Source organism: Prinia subflava, chromosome 12 (assembly GCF_021018805.1).
Source record: "Prinia subflava isolate CZ2003 ecotype Zambia chromosome 12, Cam_Psub_1.2, whole genome shotgun sequence".
In the NCBI taxonomy this organism is placed as follows: Eukaryota; Metazoa; Chordata; class Aves; order Passeriformes; family Cisticolidae; genus Prinia; species Prinia subflava.
The window spans coordinates 3,438,426-3,460,335 of NC_086258.1; the positions used below are offsets into that span (position 1 = coordinate 3,438,426).

Genomic DNA, 21,910 nt, shown 5'->3' on the forward strand with positions numbered 1-21,910 from the left:
GCTGCCACTAAGACCCAGCGCCAGATCCGAGGGCTGAGTCTGTCAGAAATACCTCCAGGGTGTGGCGTGGAGCTGGGGAGGGACAGGATCCTGCTCAGCAGCCAGGGGTGCTGTCCCTGGGCGCTGCAGTGAGCCCACCCTCAGGTGTGACGCTGAAAGAGGGGAGAGTCAAAAGCTGGTGGGTGCCACCAGTAATAATTTCTGTGGCTGGTTTGTCCTCTGTGCTTCCAGTCAGAGCTGCTGGTCTTTGTCTCCATTGCAGGGAATGCTCTCTGCTGTGTCCTGCTGTGGAATTACACGTGCTTCAAGTGATGACATGATAGGCATGCTCTAAAATGTGCCATTATTATGTCTGACCTTGAAAACCTCAGCTTCCATCATACCAAATGTGGAACAAATTACTGGGAAAAAGCTGAGTAGCCAGGGTCTTACCTCCATGGGCACAGCTTCTCTGCTTGGGAATGGCCTTCCCAGGGTGCCAGGAAGGGAAAAACCATAAGGGTCTGAGAGGACTCTTACAGGTTAGGTTAGGGGGTCTGTGGGGAAAGTACCACGGGGAAAAACCCAGAGAGGAAAATGTGGAGACACTAATTACTTACATTTTGATATCAAGGTCTAGATCTGTGGCACAGACAAAGGACAGTGGGAGTATGGCTGTGAGAGGGATCCCTTCCAAAGAGAGAGGATCCCAGGCCCGTGGCATTTCCAGCAGGCTCTGGTGTCCTGCTGCTCTCTGCTAACAAAGGCCATGGGCTGCAGAAGTATTCTCACAAGTGACAGCTTGGGCAAAACATTCCTTTTGTGAGGTGTGACTGTCATGCACGGATATTGCTTCTGTTTAAATTTTTGTGTTATATTCTGGTTTCCGAGTTTGCAGTGTTTCTTTGGTGCTCTGCAGAGGTGTGCAACCCTGTTATTAGAGAAACCTCCTGGTGCACCACAGCAGCCAGTATCAGCTGGTAGGAACACTCATTTATTCCTAAACTAGATCACAGCAACACAAATAACTTTATTCCTGGAGCTGAATCTCTTACCATTGATACAGCTTCCCTATGTTCAGCACGGATCCAGTATCCAACATGAAACTATGCAAGACCTGTGTGTTTTCCATAACATTTGGATAGCCCCTGACATCATTAGCTTGAGTTTATTGACATCGATAGCTTGGGTTTATGTTTTAAGTTCCAGCAGCCATAGTGCTGCTCTGTTATTTTGTTATTTGATGATAGCAGCTGTTAAAGGGAAATGGGGGCTTTGCTGGATGCTGGAGCAGCTCATCCTGGAGGGCTGATGTGGAATGTGCTGTATTATCCCTTCCCCTGTGACCACCACACTGCAGCCCCTGGAATCTTCAGGACATCAACTGCCTACAGTTTATATACACTTTTTATTGGTACAGATATTGTGATAAGCAACAAAGGCAGAATTAGCAGCTACTGGGGAGTGAAATGATTTGGAATGGGAACACAGTATCACTTCACCTGATGGCTCTGAGTATCCCGGAATGTGCTACTCTGAGTTTGTAGAAACGACATTTTTTTCCATCAGCAGTGCTCCCTGTTTAAATAAACTCCACGGTCTAGAAAAGGGGTTTTGTGCCCACTTGGGAAGTGTCCAGTTTCTCAGCTCTGGGACTGCTTTTTCCATTCTGAATGCAACCATATATCAAAGGGAGACAGGTCTGAACTTCTGTTGAAACCATTAGGGTGTTTTTGCAAAAAGGGAATCCAGGTCCCTTTGATGTGTGCTAGAAAAATTCCCTTTCCTTTTATAAACCCAGATCAATGGCCGGCGGTGCAAATCTCCTGTGAGCATACCAGCCCTGAATAAAATATTCCCTGGAGGCAGAGGAGTGCTGCTGTATGGCTTGGTCAGATTCCTCGCCAGCATCTTCCCTTGCTCATGTTTGGGTTTCTCACATTTCTTAACCTCTCTTTATTCTGGTGTGGAGGGAGGAGTTAGATTCTTCACTTCTAGCTTTTAATAATTTTCCATTTTTAATTAGAAAGTGGATATGTTGTTTACTCAGTTCTCTTAGCCAACATCTGTTTTTCCTTCAGTCACCCAGTAAATTCATCTGAGATGGGTGGCTCCTTTACTTCCCCCCATATTTATTCTTTGCCCCTAGCACTCCAGGATTCCAGTGTGCTGTGCCGTTTGGATTATTCCTCAGATCCATAGAAGTTTAGTTTCTCTGTGATGATAGAGTGACTTTGGGGAAGTCAGAGCACAGGCACTGACTCTGTGTACAACCTCTCAAGTCCCAGGAGCCAGTAATGGGCAGGGCACTCTTGGGTCTGCCCATGGCAAATTCCTGCTGGAAAAGGTCTGTCCCCCAGGCATTCGTGTCCGTGGTGTCAGGACAGCAGGGCCCTGATTCTGTTGGAGCCCTGGGGCACTCTGCCAGAGAAGCCACCAAGGCAGCTGTCAGTGTCTGCACGCAATGCTGATGTGGCCCGAGGCACTTCCCCTGGGACCGCCAGCCGAGGGTGACTGACACCTCTCGGGAGAGCCTCACATCAGAGTCCCAAATGGCTTCATGTCAGCTTGGCTTTTACTTCAAACCCAAGAGTGAGTTTGACTACATGGAAGCACAGAGGGATCCCTTTGGAGTGGCTGTGTCACCGCAAAGGTGACAAGGATGGGGGACAGCTGTCAGCTCCAAACAGCTCAGGCTTGTGCTCCTTTCCGATGGCAGGGCAGAGCAGCAGGTTCCCTGCTTGCCTCAGGAGGCCAGATGAAAGTTTGGATTATTTGTAGAGCTGCACTATTTGTATGGAAGGACTTTAGTGTCTCACCCCACAGGTGACAGAAAATCCTTTCTGTGACACTATTTCTTATGGGCCTTGGTAGGTTTGGTAGCTGCTGTCCAAATGATGCTGATAGAGACCAGACATGGCTGTGCTTGTGAGCCAAGGTAATGGCTGTTAGGCTTGAAATGGCTTTGCTCTCTCCCTTGCTGGCTGTGGTGGCTGTAGCCGTGTGTCTTTTTCCAGACGGAGTCCAGCGTCACCATGACCTGCACGGATGGGAAGTGGAACAAGCAGGTGACGTGTGAGCCCGTGGACTGTGGTGTGCCAGACCAGTACCACGTGTACCCAGCCACCTTCAACTGCAGCGAGGGCACCACCTTTGGCAAGAAATGCTCCTTCACCTGCCGACCTCCTGCTCTTCTGAAAGGTATTGGGGGTGTCTGTGCAGTGACCCGGGACACACAGCTAACACTGTGACTGCTGCTAGGAATACATGTTACTCTTGCTGTTGGCTCAGAATTATTCATGCTATTTTAAGTAGGAAGAATTATGGGGCTCTATGGAAGGTTTATTTATATTAGAAGTTAAGTTCCTTTGCATCTCTGTATTACCTTGCTTTGACCTTTCCTTGATCGCGGCTGGCCCGGCAGTAATGACAGGGAATATTGCTTCCATACAACCAAAACATGGAAAAGTCATGGGGATAAATTGGATTGAACTCTCTCATCTTTTTTCCCATGCTTTGTCTATTTCCACTGTCTGTCTCCCTTCTATGCCTCCTCCATTTATTTGGAAAGCCAAGAGAAGACTGAAAAGCCTCACGTCCCAATGGCACAGATCCCCACCACTGTGTTTTCTAATCCATCATCACACTTCTCCTTTTCCACACTTTTTTTGCTCTACTCTGACCTTCCTGTCCTCTTCTTGTTTGGCACTCTTAACATTTTCCTTTTTTCTTTTATTTTTTCCCCTAGCAATAACACAGCTTGCTGCCCTCTTTCCATTCCTCCTGTCTTCTTCCCTGCTACCTTTCTGCTAATATCCCAATCCTCTTCTCAGCACCATCAACTCTTCTAGTCACTGGCACGTTTCCCTTTTTGATCTGGTCTTCAGGAAGCCAGAAAAGATACTATTGCTAATTTGAAGGAACATTAGTCCCAAATTAACTTGTCCATCTTGTAGTGGAGTAAACTTAGCTGCTGTTGTCAACTTAGGCACAAACACTGTATAAGCTTTTCTGTACATGTGGCATCTCTTTTTCTACTGGGATTCATTGCAAACCTCAAAAAGGAATGGGAATTATTCTTCGTTTCAGGGAAAGGCTACGTCAATTTCTTCATATAAAAGCAAGTTACTTAACTGTTTTTAATTCTGATGGGAGATAACAGAAACAGCCAACACACAGTTAAATTTATGACTACTCAAAAGATTGTTAAGAGAAAATTAAGACTACTTTTTAACAAAAACCTCCCTTTTTCTATTTATACAGTCACAGGGCTACCTTCATGAAAAGGTTGTTTTTTTTTTTCATTTGAAGTGCTTTAAATTTTTTTGAGCAGGCAGTGAAAATAATTATACTCATCATGACCAATAAGAGCTGATGACTCAGGCAGGGGTAGCTGGAGGGATGACAACCAAACCCAGGTCAGGAGCTGCAGCTCTGGTGTGTAGCATCACTTCACTTTTGTCCAGAAACACTGAGCTGTGAGGTAAAGGCTCTGCTCGGTGTAGAGCCATCACTGATGACTAATAAATGTTGCCACTGAGCTTCTGGAGAACAGCGTTGGAATGAGTCATGCCTAATTCAATCACTGACGTCATGACAGCCACTGTTGGTAATGTCACAGCTTATCGCTTTGCAGTGGCAAGTATGATATCACCACGGCTGGGCTGGGAGCTGCTGCATGAGTCAGAGCAGAGGAACATGCTGGTGCTCCAGAAAAGAGCTGCCTTCTGCACAAAATACCTCTGCAATCATCTGCAGTTGGGGAGGGGAGAGAGAAATCCGGGACTGATTTAATGTGGCTTCTCTTATCTTTGAGGGCAGGGCAGGAGGGCTCCTCCACATACCTTCCTGAGCCCTCCAGAGCCTTTTGTTTTCTTCTTCTTTGAATTCCAGCCTCATGCCCCAGCTCTCTTCCTTCCCTCGAAGAGAGATGGCATGGCTCCGGGGTTAGCAGTTTGTCAGTATTATTTCGGATAACTCCGAAGTTGGCTCACTGTTGAAAATATGCCTTGTGGGTTGAGAAGAGTTCCTGCAGCAATGCTCAGGGATTTCAATGGAATATTAGGGATTTTTGAAGGGTTAGTGGCTCATAGCTGTGCTTTGTTTCTTAGGAAAAGCTTATTCCTTTTCAACATATGGTATAAAATAACAAAGAATGTAAAATACACTGAGACTGGGCTACTTTTAGCTTAACCTTCTGAAGTCAACTAGGTCATAGCAGAAGCAAATAGATCCATTGTACCTTTTACCTTTGAGGTGTTGGCCAAGAAAGCTTCCTGAGGAAAATGAGTCTCTAATGAGTATTATGAATCATATTTATCACAGTAGTCCCCAAGGACTGAGAGTCCCCAGCTGAGAATGGCTCCTCATTGTGTTGGAGTAGTGACTGTAATACTAACAGATGCTGCTCCAAAAGGTTCCAAATTGAAATAAAAGGGACAGATCCAGGGGAAAGATATAACACAGAATGAAGAATATGATGGCACCAAACCCTCTGTTAAAGGCATGGCTTTGGAGAGGAGGGGGGTTGGTGTATGAAACAAGCTTCCTTTCAGAGAGGAACAAAATAAGGAAGAGAAATACAAAAGATGACAAAGCCCGTGTGGCTTCCCTATGCTATAGCATTTCCTGAAATAAGCACTGCCTGCCTGTCACCTGAAAGCAGAGTCCTTAATGATTTAATGACATCATCTAGAGCCAGTGAAGGCATAGGACACACGAATGTTCAGTGCAGTTGGATTTGTCAAACCGGCTGAAGGGGCTTTTGATATCTCATGGGTGTAACGACATTTCAGAAGAAAACAGTCCTGCTGAACGTTGTTAACTCTCCTCACTGCTCTTCTCAGGAAACAACAGCAACTTGACCTGCATGGAGGACGGGCTGTGGTCCTTTCCTGAGGCCCTGTGTGAGCTGATGTGTCGAGCACCCTCCGTCGTCCCCAACGCAGATCTCCAGACCTCTCGCTGCCGAGAAGACAAGCACAAAGTGGGCTCGTTCTGCAAGTACAAATGCAAACCAGGTTACCACGTCCCTGGATCCTCCAGAAAATCAAGAAAGTACGTGAAAGACTATAGTTGTGCCATCAGCCTGGTTCAGAAAGCCATGAGTTAAAATGATTTTGGGAATGGGTTGTTTATCACAGACTGGGAGTGCCATAGGGAATATCATGGAGCAATTCCTTCATGCACATAACTGTGCAGTGTCAGTTTAGGCACCCAGCTCACTTAGGCTTCTTGGAAAATCCTGACCAGTGCTCAAAAAACAGCCTTTACCTTAGAAATACCCCTTTGATATGCAGCCTGGGGAGTCCCCTTTGAAACCCTGCAGAAAAGGGTTAGTGCTGTCATATACTTCTGACTCTGCACAAACCCACTTCAAACCAACCACAGCCCACAAGCCTGGGAAGCTGAGTTCTTGAGAGATGTGTCCAAGGCCAAAAGAGGAGTTTAGGCTGGGCAGCTCAATGTCGGTTTTGCAAATAATCGTTATTTTTGCTCAGAGACCTCATGACGCAGGTTCACAACTTGTTCCCCAAGTGTTAAAAGCTCGAGCACGCCCATCTCCTGCAACCTGCTAGCAGAGCTCAGAGGCTTTAGAGGCTCCCAGCTGACTCAGCCGCTCACTAAATGTTGCTTTTTTTTTTTCTTTTCCTGCACGAAAAGGCGAGCCTTTAAGATCCAGTGCACGCAGGACGGCACGTGGCTGCCGGGCGCCTGCGTGCCCGTCACCTGTGACCCTCCACCTTCCAAGTTCCACGGGCTCTACCAGTGCTCCAACGGGTTCCAGTTCAACAGCGAGTGCCGCATCAAGTGTGAGGATGATGACGCTCAGACGGTGAGTCTCCCTTACCCAAATCACCTCAGACCACACCAGTCTGGCTTTGTTGTACCTTCCCCAAGGATGCTGATCTTGGAGAGGCCGAGGGACACAGCTCTTCCGAAACCAGGGAGATGCAGAAGGAAAAAAAACATTATTAAAGTTGAGGGAGAGCCTGGAGATGTTATTTTTGTGACAGTAGTAACAGTATTAACTATTACCTGTAGAGGATTAGAAGTGACTGACTTACTGTTTCTGGACACTAAGTGGCAGAAAAATCTGCCACAGTGGCTTTATGATCTGGCTAGAAAATAAGGAGCAACAAATGAACGTAAGTAGAATGTGAGTTATCTACACTTATCTCATTTATTTATTCTGTTTTACCTTGCTTTTCTCTCTAGTTCTTACCATTGTATGTCTGTGCGTTGTGTGACAATTTAACACCATAGAGATTACAACTATTCAGGTGAATTCTCTCTAAACTTCCATGTTTTTCTGGCTGTGAAGTTGTCATCTGGCATCAGAGGTCAGATCCTCATCTGGCACAAATCAGCATGTTGCCTTTGGCTTCCTGGGAGCTGTGCTCACTGATATGAGAAGGTCTGGCCTCTACTATCTTATTTGAAATGCCTACTTTTCCTCACCATAGGTAATTATAGTTTGTGAGATAACCAACTTCTCCCAGAAGTGCTGCTGCTGCTCCCTTTGCTTGGGAAGAAGAAGTGGGGATGTGGAAGCTGCAGCTACTGCAGGCACTACTTGGAGTAGGGAGTGCTCTGACAAGGGCTGTTTAATATCATTCCAGAATCTAAGGACCTTAAAGTACCAATCCTGCCCTAGGGCCAATTATGTGAAAGACACCTCTGGTACCTGCTCCACATGCTAAAAGCCCCTGTTCCCTGTCCTCTGGCCTGCCTTCTCCTCGGGGACAACAGGCAGAGCCCCAAAGTTTCACATCAGGGCACCTGGAAGAGTTTTCCTTGTTTAAGATTCGGAGTGAGGTTATGAGCAGTGTGAAATGAGAAGCTGCAGGCATGGGTGCAGAGGGGTGGGAGCTCTGGGACAGCAGCTGTGGCTCTGTACATCCATCACTTGCTCAGAGGGGCAGCATGGCCCATGCCGTGTTCCAGCACTTCCAGTGCGGGGAAACTCGGACCTCCAGGGCAAGGACAGCTGGTGGAATTTGTGGTGGGCTTTTGTTTGCTTTTAAACGAGGTGAACACCAAGAGGAGCAAGCAGTGGAGTCAGGGTTTCAGCAGTAATGAAGTGAGCTCTGGAAAGGGAGAGACACAACTCTGTTCATGGGAGGGAGAGGAGTGACTGCTCAGCTGTGAAAGCACCTTGGGCAAAGGAACAGATAAAATCTTGAGAAAGGGATTTACAGTGAAAAGTGTTTTCAGATCTCCCAGAAAACAGGCTACAGAAGAAGAGCATGGACTCCTGGCACAAGCCAGAACCACTTGAGAGGTGTTAATTATTTAAGGATTAAACCCCACTAAGTCTCTCTCAGCTATATAAGGTGATAATACACGTTGCATCCAAGCAAGAAACCCAGCAGGGATTTTCACAAGAGATTTTGCAGGTCAGGGAATGATGGACAGTATGTTACTATAGCAATGGATATCCTGGGATCTCTGAGTATGTTGGTGAAACTATACAAGTGTACCCTCAAGCACAGCCAGCTCCAGGAACATAAATCAGGTTTCATGGCTCATTTTTGAGAAGCATGTTTGAACCCTGGGATGGAAATAGCAAGGGAAGTGCAGTTGCTAAAACAGCAAATTGTGCTCAATTATAATTTAGCAATTTATTCCTGACTTTGTCACCATGCTGAAAGATCATTGCTTGGCTGCACGTACAGCATCTCTTAATCACCAGGAATGTAATGGTCATTTAAGCAGGTACCTCCCCTGGCACCAGAGCAAGGGTCTTCCATTTCTGCATATTGTACACAAATCATATCAACAGTCAGATCTAAATTAATCAATCTCTGCCAAACTGGCCCTTAGGTGAGAATCACCAAGCTGGATCTCACCCTGAGTCCATCTGCTCCATTATTGCTTTCATATGATTTCCTTATTACTTCTGGCAATGGCCAGATGTCTAGAGAAGGGGAAGCAGGTCCCACACTGTAGTCTGCTGCTAAGACCACTTTGCATCTCACTAAACATTGTGTTCGTTAACAAAGCTGAGCAAAAAAAAGGGAAGCATTAGGATATCAAGGGGGAAACTACCACTGAAAGCTGAGCCCTCTTCCATGCTGGTCCCTCTGCAACAATGGGTGGGAGTTGTGGGGCAGAGCTCCTCCAAAAGGTTCAGCACTCCTGCAGGAATCCCAGCATGGACAGCTCATTAAAGGGTCCCCAAAGATATCCAGCACAGTGTCCAAGAGCAGGGCGGGTAGATTGTCTGGCATGAAAAACAAGTGAGGAGAAGCAGAGATCCTGCATGATTCTCCCACCCAGTAAGAACCCCACAGGAGTTTTGGAGCCCAAGCACACCAGACATCTTCCTGTTGAATGTCCCACATTGCCCCATGGCAGACAGGCTCGCAGATCCCACAGAACAGCTTGTTTGACAGAAAGGCCCAATGCCGTGAGGATAGATCTGACAAAAGATTGCCTGTGCACTCCTTTGTTGTTTTTAAAGGGCATGATATTTCCCCTCGGACTTTGGTATTCATTCTTCAGTATCATACGGAGAATCTTTTCTGTAAGAGAAATGTCATATTCTGTTCCTTGCCCATTCCCACACCAGAGGATTTTTTTTGTCCTCCCCACCTGCCTCTGTGCGTGTCCGTCTCAGCCCCTTCACCTGCTGTCACTCAAGGCAGCCAAGCTCTAAAGAGCACGTTCTGCCCTGCTAAGCTCATGTCCCTCTCTCCCTTCCTCCTTCCAGTGGCCATTGGGGATTCTTTCTTTTTCAAGACAGATGATGTAACTGGTTAGAAAATGCGAGGAGGAAAAAGGTTGTCTGCATTTGACACCAACCCCTCTGTAACAAGGAAGGCAAATGGGGTGAGGGCACCTTTATTGCGACAGGAGTGGGGCTGTTGTAAGGTGTAGACCTTGCAAGGGGCTTGTAAAGACCTTGAATTGCACAGAGGAGATGTGTGTGTGTGTGTGTGTGAGAGAGAGAGAGAGAGAGAGAAAGCACTGAAGGTTTCCTTTTCTTTATTCTTTGGAAGAAAACTTCTTGCCCCACCCAGTGCTGGCAGTCCCAACCAGGGCCTTCTCCAGCTCCAACAGAAATTTGCCCCCAGCTGAGCTCTGCTCACTTCTCACCTCTCAGCCTCTCCTTTCTAATTTTTGTGTCAACCCTAATTTTCTCCTTCCCTCGTTCCCAGGGCCGTGGGAGCAACGTGATCCACTGCCGGAAGGACGGCACCTGGAGCGGGTCCTTCCACCTGTGCAGGGAGATGCAGGGGCAGTGTGCCCTGCCCACCCAGCTCAACAGCCACCTGAAGCTGCAGTGCGCCGGCGGCTACGGCATAGGTGGGTGGGAGCATCCCCTGTCCCCAGATGGGAGCAGGCAGCAGGAGAGCTGCAAGAGGATGGGGATGGCAGGGAGGGAGGAAGGAGCCTGCAGTCCTTCAAGTCACCTCCTGTGGACCTGTTTGCCCGAGTGAGAACCTGCTACGGGAGGCTTTTCAGGGAAATGCTTTTGGGAAATGTGAAGCTCTCAGAGACCAGGGACATGTAACATTCTCTGGCTGCAGGTTTTTTGCAGGCCTTCCAGTTTCCTGGTGTTCCTTCTTGGCCAGCTTGGTTTCAGGGGCAGCAGCATACCAGGCTGTGCCAGAGAGACATCCAGTCTGCAAAATACAGGGAGGGACTGTACCTGCTCTTGCTCTTACGCTTTCATAATGCCCCACTCCTTCAGCCACATGCACAAACCCATGCTCCAGAAGCTGAAAGGCAGGGAGGTGACAGGAGAATGCAGCACTAGGGTAGTTCAGGTCTCCCCAGAAACAATATGAGACCAGCTGAGCATTCCTTTTGGCATGACAGTTGTTTAGGAACTGTTTTAAAGGGTCTGCTTTCCTCCTTCTTTCTGGGGTACCTGTTCCCTGTGCAAGGGGTGATGACCCCTGCACTCAGCTTGGCTTTGTGTCACCAGGCACAGGGAGGGACAGACACTCTGAGCTGTACACACTATATTGTATTTTTAGCCCCCATTTTGGGGTCTCCCTGCTGTAAGGGCTGCAACAGGAGCTGCACTGCCTGCAGCCCACACAGGTTTGCGAGGCCCCTTCCTGCAGCCCCCTTCCCAGCCCCTGCCCTCCCCCTCCTGCCTCCGCCTGTCCCTTTGAACTTGGAGAAATTTCCTCCTTGCGCGGCTCCCTCATTATATCGCAGCCGTGCGGAGGACTACGAGCCTCCTTGTGTTCCCTCCCCGGGGAGGAGAACACGACCTGGATGAGATCACCGCTCTGTAATGATGCCAATTACAGATCATATATCAAAACAATTCCGACCCGCTCCTCTCCACGAGCGTGGTGGAGCGCGGGAGAGCGAGCGGCGAGGAGGCTGCGGTGACTCTTAATGTGGAGAGGCGTTTTACCCTTGAGACGAGGTTACCTCCAGGGCCAGACAGGTTTTTGCAAGGAGAGAAGCCCCAGTTCCTGGTTTGGAGGGGAGCATCTCAGCGCTGGGCGCCTGCCAGCTCTGGCTCCTGTCGCAGTGACTGTCGGCAGGTGCCAGTCCCAGGGACTGGTGGGCCTGACCCCAGGATGGGACCACACAGCATCGTGGAGGTGAGGGGTGCATGGGGCAGACCCCCCACAGGACTGTGGCTCTCTCTGGAGAGGGATTTAGAGCTCAGAGGGGGCTCCTGGTTCTCATCCTCAGCAGATGGAGACATACCACACATTTTGTCGACTCTCCCAGCACCAACCTTTAGGATCAGATGTTGGGGTTTTCCTCTCTTCTTTGCGTTTTTGAAAGCCTGGTCAATGTCTTTTTGGAAAAGCGTTCACCACGCTTATGGAGGGAGCCAGTCGTTCACTACGGGGGTGATGTCAATAGGCCTCATCCAGTAGGTCCTTGGAGCCACTTCCAGGTGTCCTGGGAAAGCAAAACAAACTCCAAGCACTCCCCATCTTCCCAGCCAAGGTCTGGCTGCTCCCACTGACTCCTCCAAGTGGAGAATGTGAGAAGGCAGAAGCAGGTGGGAAAAATAATAGCAACCAGTCGTGGTCACTATGAATCCCACACACCTTCAGTAATTCCTCAGACACCTAATCTGCCCTTCCAGGCTGAGGCGTGTGTTGAGCCAAAGGTCCAGCTCTCCAAACCAGTGCAGACATTAATTCCTCCCCCAGCGCTGATTGGAGTGCAGAAATCCTAATGACATGTTTGCAGCAGCTGTGCCATTCAAGAGTGATTTTCCAGGGGGGAAATGGTAATGGTCCAACACACAAGGGCTTATGGTTGTGTCACCACAGGGCTCTGGGATATTGCTGCAGAGTATCGCAGCATGTTTTAATAAAGAAAGGACAGGATTCCCACTGGGCATGACAGTTAATCAGAGAAAAAGCAGGTTTATGTGTGAACAAAGCCATCATTACCTTTCTGCGTACTTCTTATTGACTGTGGGACTTGGGCGATAGCTGGTCTCCAATATCATTAGGCTTGGTCACCCTTTGGAAGATTATTATTGGATGTTTGTAAATCTGACAGATCAAACAATAGGTTTCTACCATGTCACAGGTGAGATAAGTTCAACAGCCTCTCCCTAATCAGCCCCATTGCTTGAAAGCTCAAGCAGTTGAAATGGAAAAACCTTCACATTGTCTTGATGATCTGAAAGCTCAAAACCTGACCCCCTTCTTGGAGTTAATAGCCAGAGAAACACTTAGATTTGCAGCTTGTTCAGAAAGACCCTGGAATACCTGCCACCCCCACGCTCTCCTGCTTAGTACAGGGCTGTGCTCAGCACTTCACATGTGGCTCGGAGATATGTGATAGTTATGGTTGACTGCTAATTGCAATTTAGGAAAAACGAGCCGTAATCCTGTCCTTCAGCTGGAAGGATGCTGGAAGGGTCAGAAGCTGTCTGCTTTCTCCTTTAGCTTTATCCCCTTTGTGTTTTGAGCAGGCACAGAGTGTACCACCTCCTGTCAGGATCACAGTCACGAGCCCATCCTCCTGCGCGTGAACGAGACTGTGCAAGACATCCAGCACTGGATGAACCCTCAGAGAGTGAAGGTCAGTGCCTGCCCACTGCACAACCACGTCCTTTGTTGCATGTGTATGAGCAGTGAGTGATCAGTGTTACCTGTGGTTCATTCGATGAGGGGAAAATGGGGAATTTAGACCTTTAGGAAAGAATTCCTGATTTTTCTTGGGTCTGTTCCGGTAACATGATGGCTTTCTCTCCAAGTGGCTCTCTCTCCAAGTTGCTTTCTCTGTGTTTTCCTAGTGAAAGGCAGTTCAAGGTAAAGGCCTCACATCCCTGGGGTTTGATCTGGAAATGGGATCCATGCCACAGGAAGATGTGACGGACAGCCAGAGAAAGGGCACTGGCCAGGCTTTATTTTCTTCCTCCTGTTCCGTATTTTGCATTCTTTGGGTGGATTTTTCTGTGCCGCTTCTGGATGACAAAAGAAGCTGATACAGAGGGTTTTTCATTTCCCGACCCCGTGGAGCTGGCTGAGTGCTCCCCCCGCCCCTGCGCCCGCATGCGAGAGCTGCCTGCTCAGCACAGCCCCTTCCAGAGGTCACCACTTCTCCCTCCTGCCTGCTGCAAAGGCACAGCCAGCACTGGCTGCTCACAGCTCTGTCCTGAGCGTCCTCCAGCACACACCAGTGGCAGCGTGCCCTGATGGGGACGTGCACACCCACGGGCAGTGCCTTGCACACACACACACACTCAGCCCCTCTGGCAGCAAACAGCTGCTGGGTGTCATGCCCACACTTGGGTGCCAGTGGGAGACACGCTCACCTAACTCTTCCTGGAAACCCTCACATTCCTACAAACAAACCAGGTGTTTGTGGCTTTACAGTATTTCTGCAGGTGTGGAAGTCTAACTGGACACGCTGGAGCATGTGGTGGAAGACGGTGGCACATCAGGTGTCACCAGGGTGCAAGTTACTGGTGGTGCTTGAGCAAACACTTCTGGCTTTTGCATACTTGGTCCTGGCTTTGCAGGAGTCTGTTTTACACACCTGAACTCCATTAAGAAGGAGAACAAGCAGCCAACACAGCCCCAGCACGTCCTGAGCAGCTTTGACAGTCTATTTGCTTCTCTACATGCCTAAATGTGCGCCCAGAGTTGGGGATTTTTGAAATCTGGCCATGGCTGTGGGTAGCAAGTGGCTCCAGAACTCTCCACCACTTTGAACTTCACAGTTTCACACAAAGCAAGAGAGTAAATCTGGGAAAGGAGAGGGAAACCTAAGTCCAGAGAACATGACAGGCTCATAATGTTCTTCCCAGCTTCCCATTCGCTCCAGACGCTGAGGTTCTGTGACTGCCTAAAGCCAAGGCTTTGCCAAGTTTCTGGCATGAAACATAAAGAAAACCCCTATCTCTGTATGAGGGGCAATTTCTCACTGGCCCTTTCCTGAGTGCCAGACTTTAAAGTGGTTTGTAATTCATGGGGAAATAAAGTGACAGCTTCCCTCCCGTTCTCTCTGCACTCCTTCACTTATTGATGCGGGTACATGGAGGGAGCTGTAACGAGTTTTATACCTGCAGGTCTCTGGAGGGCTCATTAGGCAGCAGGGAAAACATAGAGTAGTAAAGGGGGAGACAAGGGGAGTGAGGGATGGAGGAGAAATCATGGTTTCCAAGAGCACCATAGTAAATAAGCCCTTTTTTTTTTTTTTTCCCTGATGGTGAAGATCTTGCAAGAGCTTTAGGTCCTGAGCAGATACAGGTTCCACGCCACAAATGCTTTGTAACTAGAGGATGAGATTTGGGCTGGAAAACTTGTGTTGGGAGGGAAGACATGCCAGAAGGGATTAAAAAAAACAATCCTTAATTAAAAATTGGTAGCTGTAAAATGTCCATCTTATCCAACTCTGCAGCTATGGGGATGTCACCCACAGGAGAAACTCTGCTTCTGATGGGAGTGGGGACACCCTGGAGAGATGGGACTGGGATGCCTTGGGGGAAGGTCCCCATGGCAATGTGTTATATATCATCAATAATCCGTGTCTCTGTTTATGGCCAGTGACAGCTTTGCTGCTGTGCCATATGAGCACAGGGAGCAGCTGGTTGCATTTACACGGCGAGGCTTTGTGCATCTCCGAGTACTTGAATGACGCAAAGGAAACACTTTTTGTTGCTTTAATTTCAGGCACAAGTAAAGTACAAATTAGGGCAGGATGGGAAGAAGATAAAGGCAGGACTGATCTGTGGTGCTTACCTTTGAGGGGATGGGGACAGAGAAAACACGGGGAGAGCTGACAAGAAAAAATAAATAATTTGTCTGTAGCAGCTCAAGCAACATCTGTTATGGAAGCAAAATGGAAAGAAGGAACTATCCCTTCTCTGAGGGTTGTTTAGAGCAGAGCTGTGCAAATCACTTGACTTTTCGGTTCACTCAAAGTTCTCTTAAATTGAAAAAAAAATTCCCTAATCAAAGTGACTCTTTTGTTATTGTGATTTTTGGTGAACCAAAAAATTGGAAGAAAAAACATGTTGGTTTGAGCATAAGGCAGCATTTAATTTCCAAGGAGATTTTGTAAAATTTATGTTTAGTGAAAACTAAAGAAAAAAACAAAAACACAACAAAAACTTAGCAATTAAATGTCCTCTCAAACAATAAACAACAACAAATATTTCATTTCACAAAATGTCTAAATATTTCTGTGTTTTTCAGAATTGGTTTAGGTTGAGTTGCTTTGTTGGGTCTGAAACACTTTGCTGAAATCAGTATAAGCTGGCAGTGTCTTCCAAATCAGTATTTTCAGCAAGGAAAAAAAAATCACCTGAAATCTTCTGTGCCTCTGTTGTGCTGTGGGGTGTGTTCAGAGCAGCCAGTGCTGTCCCCACAATTTTTCCTTCACTGTGTGTGGCACACTGAGCTGCTGAAGACGCCAATGGATAGAGCTGCCAGGACTGCCTGTGCAGGCAGTGGGGAGAAAAAAGAGAAATATCTCTGAGAGACAGCTTGACAGCTCTTTCCCATTGACTGCAGAGAAACAGAGCAGACACCTCATTTCTTAGGTTGTCTGAACTTGGGTTCTTGCCTTAGTGCTGACTAGGGACAGGCTAAGTGTGTGCAGGCATGTGCATGCCTGGGAGAGCCTTCAAAGGGTCTGCGTGTCCCAGCTCTGCTGGGCTGAGCTTGGCCATGGCCCCTCTTCCCGTGAGGACTGGAAGCCCTGGGATTAAAAATGTCCAGAACTCGTTAGTGGGAATGTTCCTTAAATACTCCCCTAATCATTTAAGCTTTGATCTTTTCCTCCTTCCTTCCCCTCTCCATTTTTTTTGTTTTGTTTTGTTTGGTGTGGGGTTTTTTGTGTTGTTGTTGGTTTTTGTTGTTTGGGTTTTTCTGTTTTGGTTTGGTTTTTGGTTTTTGGGTGTTTTTTGTTTGTTTGTTTGTGGGCTTTTTGGCGGTTTTTTTGAGCATTTTGGCCTCATTTTAGAGCAGGAAAACTGAGTCACAGAATGGTGATGTGACCCACCGTGGTGCAGCAGCTCTACTCCTGGGAAGGCAGGAGATCCCATTCCATCTGTAGCTACAGGAGGAGGCAGCCCCCAGGTCCCCTTTCCTGGCAGCACTGGCTGATCCCATCACACATAAAGGCTGCTGTTAATTGTGTTCCTTTAGTGCCTGAGGAGTGAGTTAGCTGAGAGCAGGAGATGCCAGTCCCCAGGCTCCAGCCCGGGGGGACACTTGACCCATCTGAGGTGGAGGAAAGCTCTCCACTGGTCTCCCTGTGGGAAACCCGATCTCCTGTGCAGCCCACAAAGGGTTGACATCATTGTGTTAGCCCCACCACGGGAGGGAAGCGCCAGCTCCGGAGGCACTGGATCTTCCTTCATGAGGAGAAAATGACCCTTGATTTGCTCCCTTGGCTCTTTGTTACCTCCTGTGGGAGCGTGGCCCTGCTCCCTCTCCCTTCCCAGCAGATGCAGCCCCAGCCACCCACGGCAGGTGTGGCAGGGTGACGTTCCTGGGCTGGGGACAGCACTGGTGCTGACCCACCCGGCTGCACAGCTGTGCTGCAGGAGCCCATGCACCAGGGGAATGGGGACAGCAGGGCAGCAGATGTCACCACGGGGCCCTGGAGCAAGGGACAGCACAGGGAAGGGACAGGCCTCCATGGACAGATGGGCTTTATTCCCCAGGCACCAGCTGGCATGGGGGGCTTCAGCACAGCTCTTCCCACACCCTTGGTTGGCATTCTGAGTCTACCTGTCTGTGCACACCTTTTCCATCAGATCATACTCACGTACCACCTTTATCCATCTGAGACTGTGCCTCCCGGTCACCCTGACTGGGGACCCCGGCCAGCAGAAGTGTCCCTCAGGCAGCTGGGGACACTCCTCAGTGCCCTGGGGTACCGAGGGGCAGCTACGGGCGTTACCCGAGCACGAGAGGCTGTGGTCAGCAGAAAGCCAAGGCTGAAAGAGGCTCTCCACAGTGGTACCAGTCCAGGTCTTTACTGGTGTCTCCAGAGAGCTCCTGGATCTAGAGGTACAGACTGTGCAGAGAGCCAGGCTCGCAGCCCACAGCCCCTTTTACAGAGAGGAGGGTACAAGGGGGAACCACTCATCAGCCAGTGGGGGAAGGCTGGGGGGAGAACAGGGCACATAACAGACCATGAGGATAACCACTGAGGGTACATTAGGGAAGGGACCCCTGCTTTCCAGCCCAACACTCGATGCCCTTCCCAGAGCCTTCTAGAAGAAGGGAAAGGTACACTGAGTGATGGACAAGGGATCAGGGAGGGGGTATGAGGATTGCCATATAAAGGGGATGGTACAAACTCTTAATGATTACATCAGAGAAAGGAAAAAACCTTAACAAGCCAGAACAAAGGCAAACAAACCACAACACCCATCCTCGCTTGCTCTCTATACATTTGTTTGTCTCAGGTGACCCATGCAGCCCCCTGTGGCACCTGTATGCCTGTTTGCACTGCAGGAGGCAGAAACGATGCCCAGCAATCACAATCATTCCCAATTTCTTGGTTTTCTAGCCCAGTCTCTCCCTCTACTCAAGTCCTCTCCCAGAACACCGCACACAGCCCAGCAGCAGCCTGAGGGTACAAACAGGCTGGGTGGTAGGAACTGAGGGCTTGGAAAACCAGAAAGAGGAGTCAGGACTATGGCCTAGGGTCCTTCCCTCTGCTTCCAGCTCCAGGGATGTCAGAAGGATTGAATTCAGTTCTAGTGGTCTCTGCTAGCTAAGAATGATGCAAGGGGAGGACAAAGTAACTGGTGTGAAGCTGTTGGCAGGTGCCACTCCAGAGGAATGGGAATGTCCCACTGACCCAGTGATTAACCTGGCACCTGGCTTTCCTATGCTGTGCACAGCAAACTGGGGCTGCATTCCCATTCCCTGGAGGGTGCTCAGCCCAAGGCTGTGTTTGGGATTGAGGATGACCTTGAGTGAGCACTCAGAGAGAACTGTCTCAGCGGAGATTTCAGCTCCCATCCGTTCCTTTAAGGGAGGTGCTGGTGTTTTGATACTTGAAGGGTCAGGAAAACAGACAGTGCATCCTCTGCAAGGGATTGCTCTCATGTGGAAAGCTCCTTTCTGCAGAGCCTGGTTCAGGGCTATTTGGTTTCTTTTGTTCATTCTGCATGCTCATACACTCACACAGAGTGTGAGGTTTTGTAAATATTGATGCTTCTTACCAGGGGAATGTGAGGTGCTCTTTGGAAGTGCACTTCTTCCACTTATTGTCTGCTGGCCTTGGGTACAGGAGACAAACTCCTGAATTTTTTCACTTTGTTCTAATTCTTGGGTTCAAATGCTCTTGAACCGCTTCCTTTACTCCCCCCGCTCCCGCTCTGTTGACTGGCCTTGTTTATTTTCAAGCCTAGAAAAGTTTCCTTTCTTTCTCCTCTGAAGTGCAATAAGCAGAAGGGGGTGGGGGGAGGAAGAAGAAAACCCCTCACCATTTGTGGCAGGCGACAGCCTGGAAATCTCCAGCTGTCTGTCAGGAGGGCGCCGGGGGAACGTGTGGCACCGCGGGGCCCCGCACCTTGCAGCCTCCCTCCCTCCCTCCCAGGGGATAAACAACATCCTCCCCTCCCAGCCACTTCTCTGCTCACACAGACAGGCCCTGTTGCGAGGCAGGTGGGGCAGGCTGGGCTTGACTAATAGTGGAAAATCCAAGAGCATCGGAAAGATAAACAGCCCGAGTCAGATAGTATAAAAGTCCTTTTTTCCAGCACGCGCCAGGTAAGCCTCAAATGACAGAAACTGTAAAAACAAGCTGAGGTTCCCCTGCAGATGGATTAAATTAGTCCTCAGATGAGCAGAGGAAGGGATGACTTGTGCATTGGGTCTTCCCAAATGTCAATCTCTTCCTTCCCCAGGCCTCCATCCAACCCCAACCCCACACTTCAGGTGAGTGCCTGTGTGTTCATCTTGCTCAGCTGGACACTGGTGGTTCATCCATGGGCAATAACCCCAAAAGAACATTGTGCCTGATGTCCTGCTGGATGGATGGGAGTCCTATCTCCAGGATTCCCATGGTGTGGAACCAACCAAAGTTTTCATCCACTCTTTAAATCTAGGTGTCCGTGTCTATGGCTGCCCTGGCTGTGTCACTGTCTAGGAGGCTGGACATCACTTTTACCTAAAACCGAATGCACAACTTTTTTCTATAGACAGAATTGGCAGAGAAATCATTATAAAGCTCATAAAATGTAGCAGAGGATGCTGTCCTGTCTGGGGGTTATTCTGAAGGTGTGTGGTGGGAGGTGCTTTTATTTAAGATGGTGCTAAAATGTATCTGAAAATCCACCTTTAGTTGCTTCCGTCTTCAGGAAGCAAAGGTATGATAGGCAGGGAAAGAAAGCAATGCTTGGCAGCACCAAAGAAATCCCTAAATTAATTACTACAATACCTCCCCCTACCCAAGAGCAAAAGTGGACCTGTGCTTTTGCCTTTCCCTGCCACGTTCCCCCACCATGAGTGAAATATTGGACATGACATTTTAGGAGAACCTCAAATATTATTTTAATCTCAAATGCTCTGTTATTGCAAGTGTCAAGTCCAACACTTCTTGTAAATACCTGGAGGACAGCCAGGTCCTGAGAACACAAGAGGTGTTAGGAACTGAACTTCATTGGTTTAAGTGCTGGAGAGCCATAGGAGCCAGCACACTGACTTTCTGTACACTGATTTCTTTGTCTTAACCTGTTGCTTTTTTTCTTTTTTCCTTTTTTATTTTTTTTATTTCTTCCCTCCAGAGTGTTGTCTGCACGGCAGGACTCAAGTGGTACCCTCACCCTTCCCTGATTCATTGTGTTAAAGGCTGTGAGGTGAGTTTGGCTTTAACTCAGGTGGTCCGTGGCGACTCTCCTAAATCTTACAGAAACAATCACTGCGGGCACATGGGCTGTAAATTCTGGTTTTAAAGTGGGGCAAGCAGGATTTTGGCCTGACCACCCCATCACACAGGCTGATCAGTTCTGACACTCAGTAGGGAAATTGGTGGTTTTCCCAGAGATGATGATTGGTGACTCTCACAAGAGTTAAACGATCAAACAGCTCAAAAACATTGGTTGACCAAAAGAATTTCCTGGAATCCGGGAGTTTCTGGGAAGTTGCAAAAGCCTTCTCTTGTTTTCCCTTGATCTTTACTTATTTTAGGGACAATTCTTTTCAAGGCCAGCTTTGGGCATTGATGTGGGCATTGATGTGGGCAGAGAAAGTTTAGGAAAGCCAGAAATGATACCACTGGGTGGACAACACAGCTGGACAGTGAGCAAATCACACCTCCCTCCACTGGCCACCTCTGTCTAAACCAGAAAAGAATAATCAGAAACATGCACTTACACTTCAGCTGTGATACACTTTTAGAATCTTGCAAGTTACTTGAAAAAAGTAATTATTTGAAGGATCTTGTTTCTGCCACCAGCATTTTTCGAAATGTCTGAGAAGAATGAAGGTGCTTCTGGTGGTTGAACAGGGCTGGAGCACCTCTGTCTGGGTCATGGCACTCGTGTGGTTTCCATCATGCCAGTCCTTGAGTATCTCATCAAGGAGTCAGTCCTTGTGGTGCCTCTGGAAGGTTGGGAAGCTCCATGACCATTTTGGAAAGGAGCTGGCTCACAGGCAGAGACACAGAGGGAGATGGACAGTGGCAGAGCTGTGTCTTCCCTCCACATGTCCTGACTTTCTGCCACACTGACCAGGCTCTCAGCACCCAGTAACCCAAGCACACTGAAATTATTTGCCCAAACTCTCAGAGCACGGGGCTGAATTCCTGAATAGGACACAAAGCTCCAGACCACACTGCTGTGGGATGTGATTTGTCTTGAAGTGAAAGACAGGTTTCCTTCGCATACAAATGTTGGGCCCAAGAGGGTAATAACTCTCCAACAATGTAATAGTTTCTGTCTAGCTGCTCCCTAAATGAAAAGCATTCTGCTGTCAGTGCTCTGAATGTCATAAGCTGTCTCACGCATCGCATTCATGCAGGCTGGCTGGGTGCCCCCATTCTCCAAAGAGAGCTGAAATAACATCCAGCCACCATTAAAAAATGCCATTCAGGTGCTGATGCACCACTGGGTATCCATCCTCCCGCTGTTTAAGGATAGTTGTTACTGAGACCAGCTTTGCAGTGATGTAATAATTTACCAGAAGCCATTATTACTGACATGCTTCTTCTCAGCATTTTCCTCCCTTCCATCACTGCTAATTGCCAGAGCCCTCTGCATCAACAGGAACTTTCTTCTTTTCAACATTCATTCAGCAGTGTCACTGCATCGTAATCCATCATCTGGGAAGGCTTTGCCCAGACAATTGATAATGGCCTCTAGCATCATTTGCAGAACATGCTGCTTCCAGGATCCATGGATGGGCCAGAGCTTGGCATTAAGGTTTCAGAAGAAATGCCATCTTCACCATGCCTTTTTATTTTTTTTTTTTCCCCATGACTGTGGAAACAGAGACTAATAAGCCAGTAGGTCAAT

The 21,910-nt window shown here is 48.4% G+C and overlaps 1 protein-coding gene across 1 annotated transcript in view; it reads left to right on the forward strand.

Moving 5' to 3' along the window:
* Positions 1 to 21,910, forward strand: part of PAPPA (pappalysin 1) — a 182,580-nt gene that overhangs the window by 140,163 nt on the left and 20,507 nt on the right. The window contains exons 15-20 of the mRNA XM_063409222.1: positions 2,997 to 3,180; positions 5,826 to 6,036; positions 6,643 to 6,814; positions 10,143 to 10,290; positions 12,896 to 13,005; positions 20,183 to 20,254. Of these exons, the coding sequence (XP_063265292.1) occupies positions 2,997 to 3,180; positions 5,826 to 6,036; positions 6,643 to 6,814; positions 10,143 to 10,290; positions 12,896 to 13,005; positions 20,183 to 20,254 (897 nt within the window). The remainder of the gene's footprint in view (positions 1 to 2,996; positions 3,181 to 5,825; positions 6,037 to 6,642; positions 6,815 to 10,142; positions 10,291 to 12,895; positions 13,006 to 20,182; positions 20,255 to 21,910) is intronic.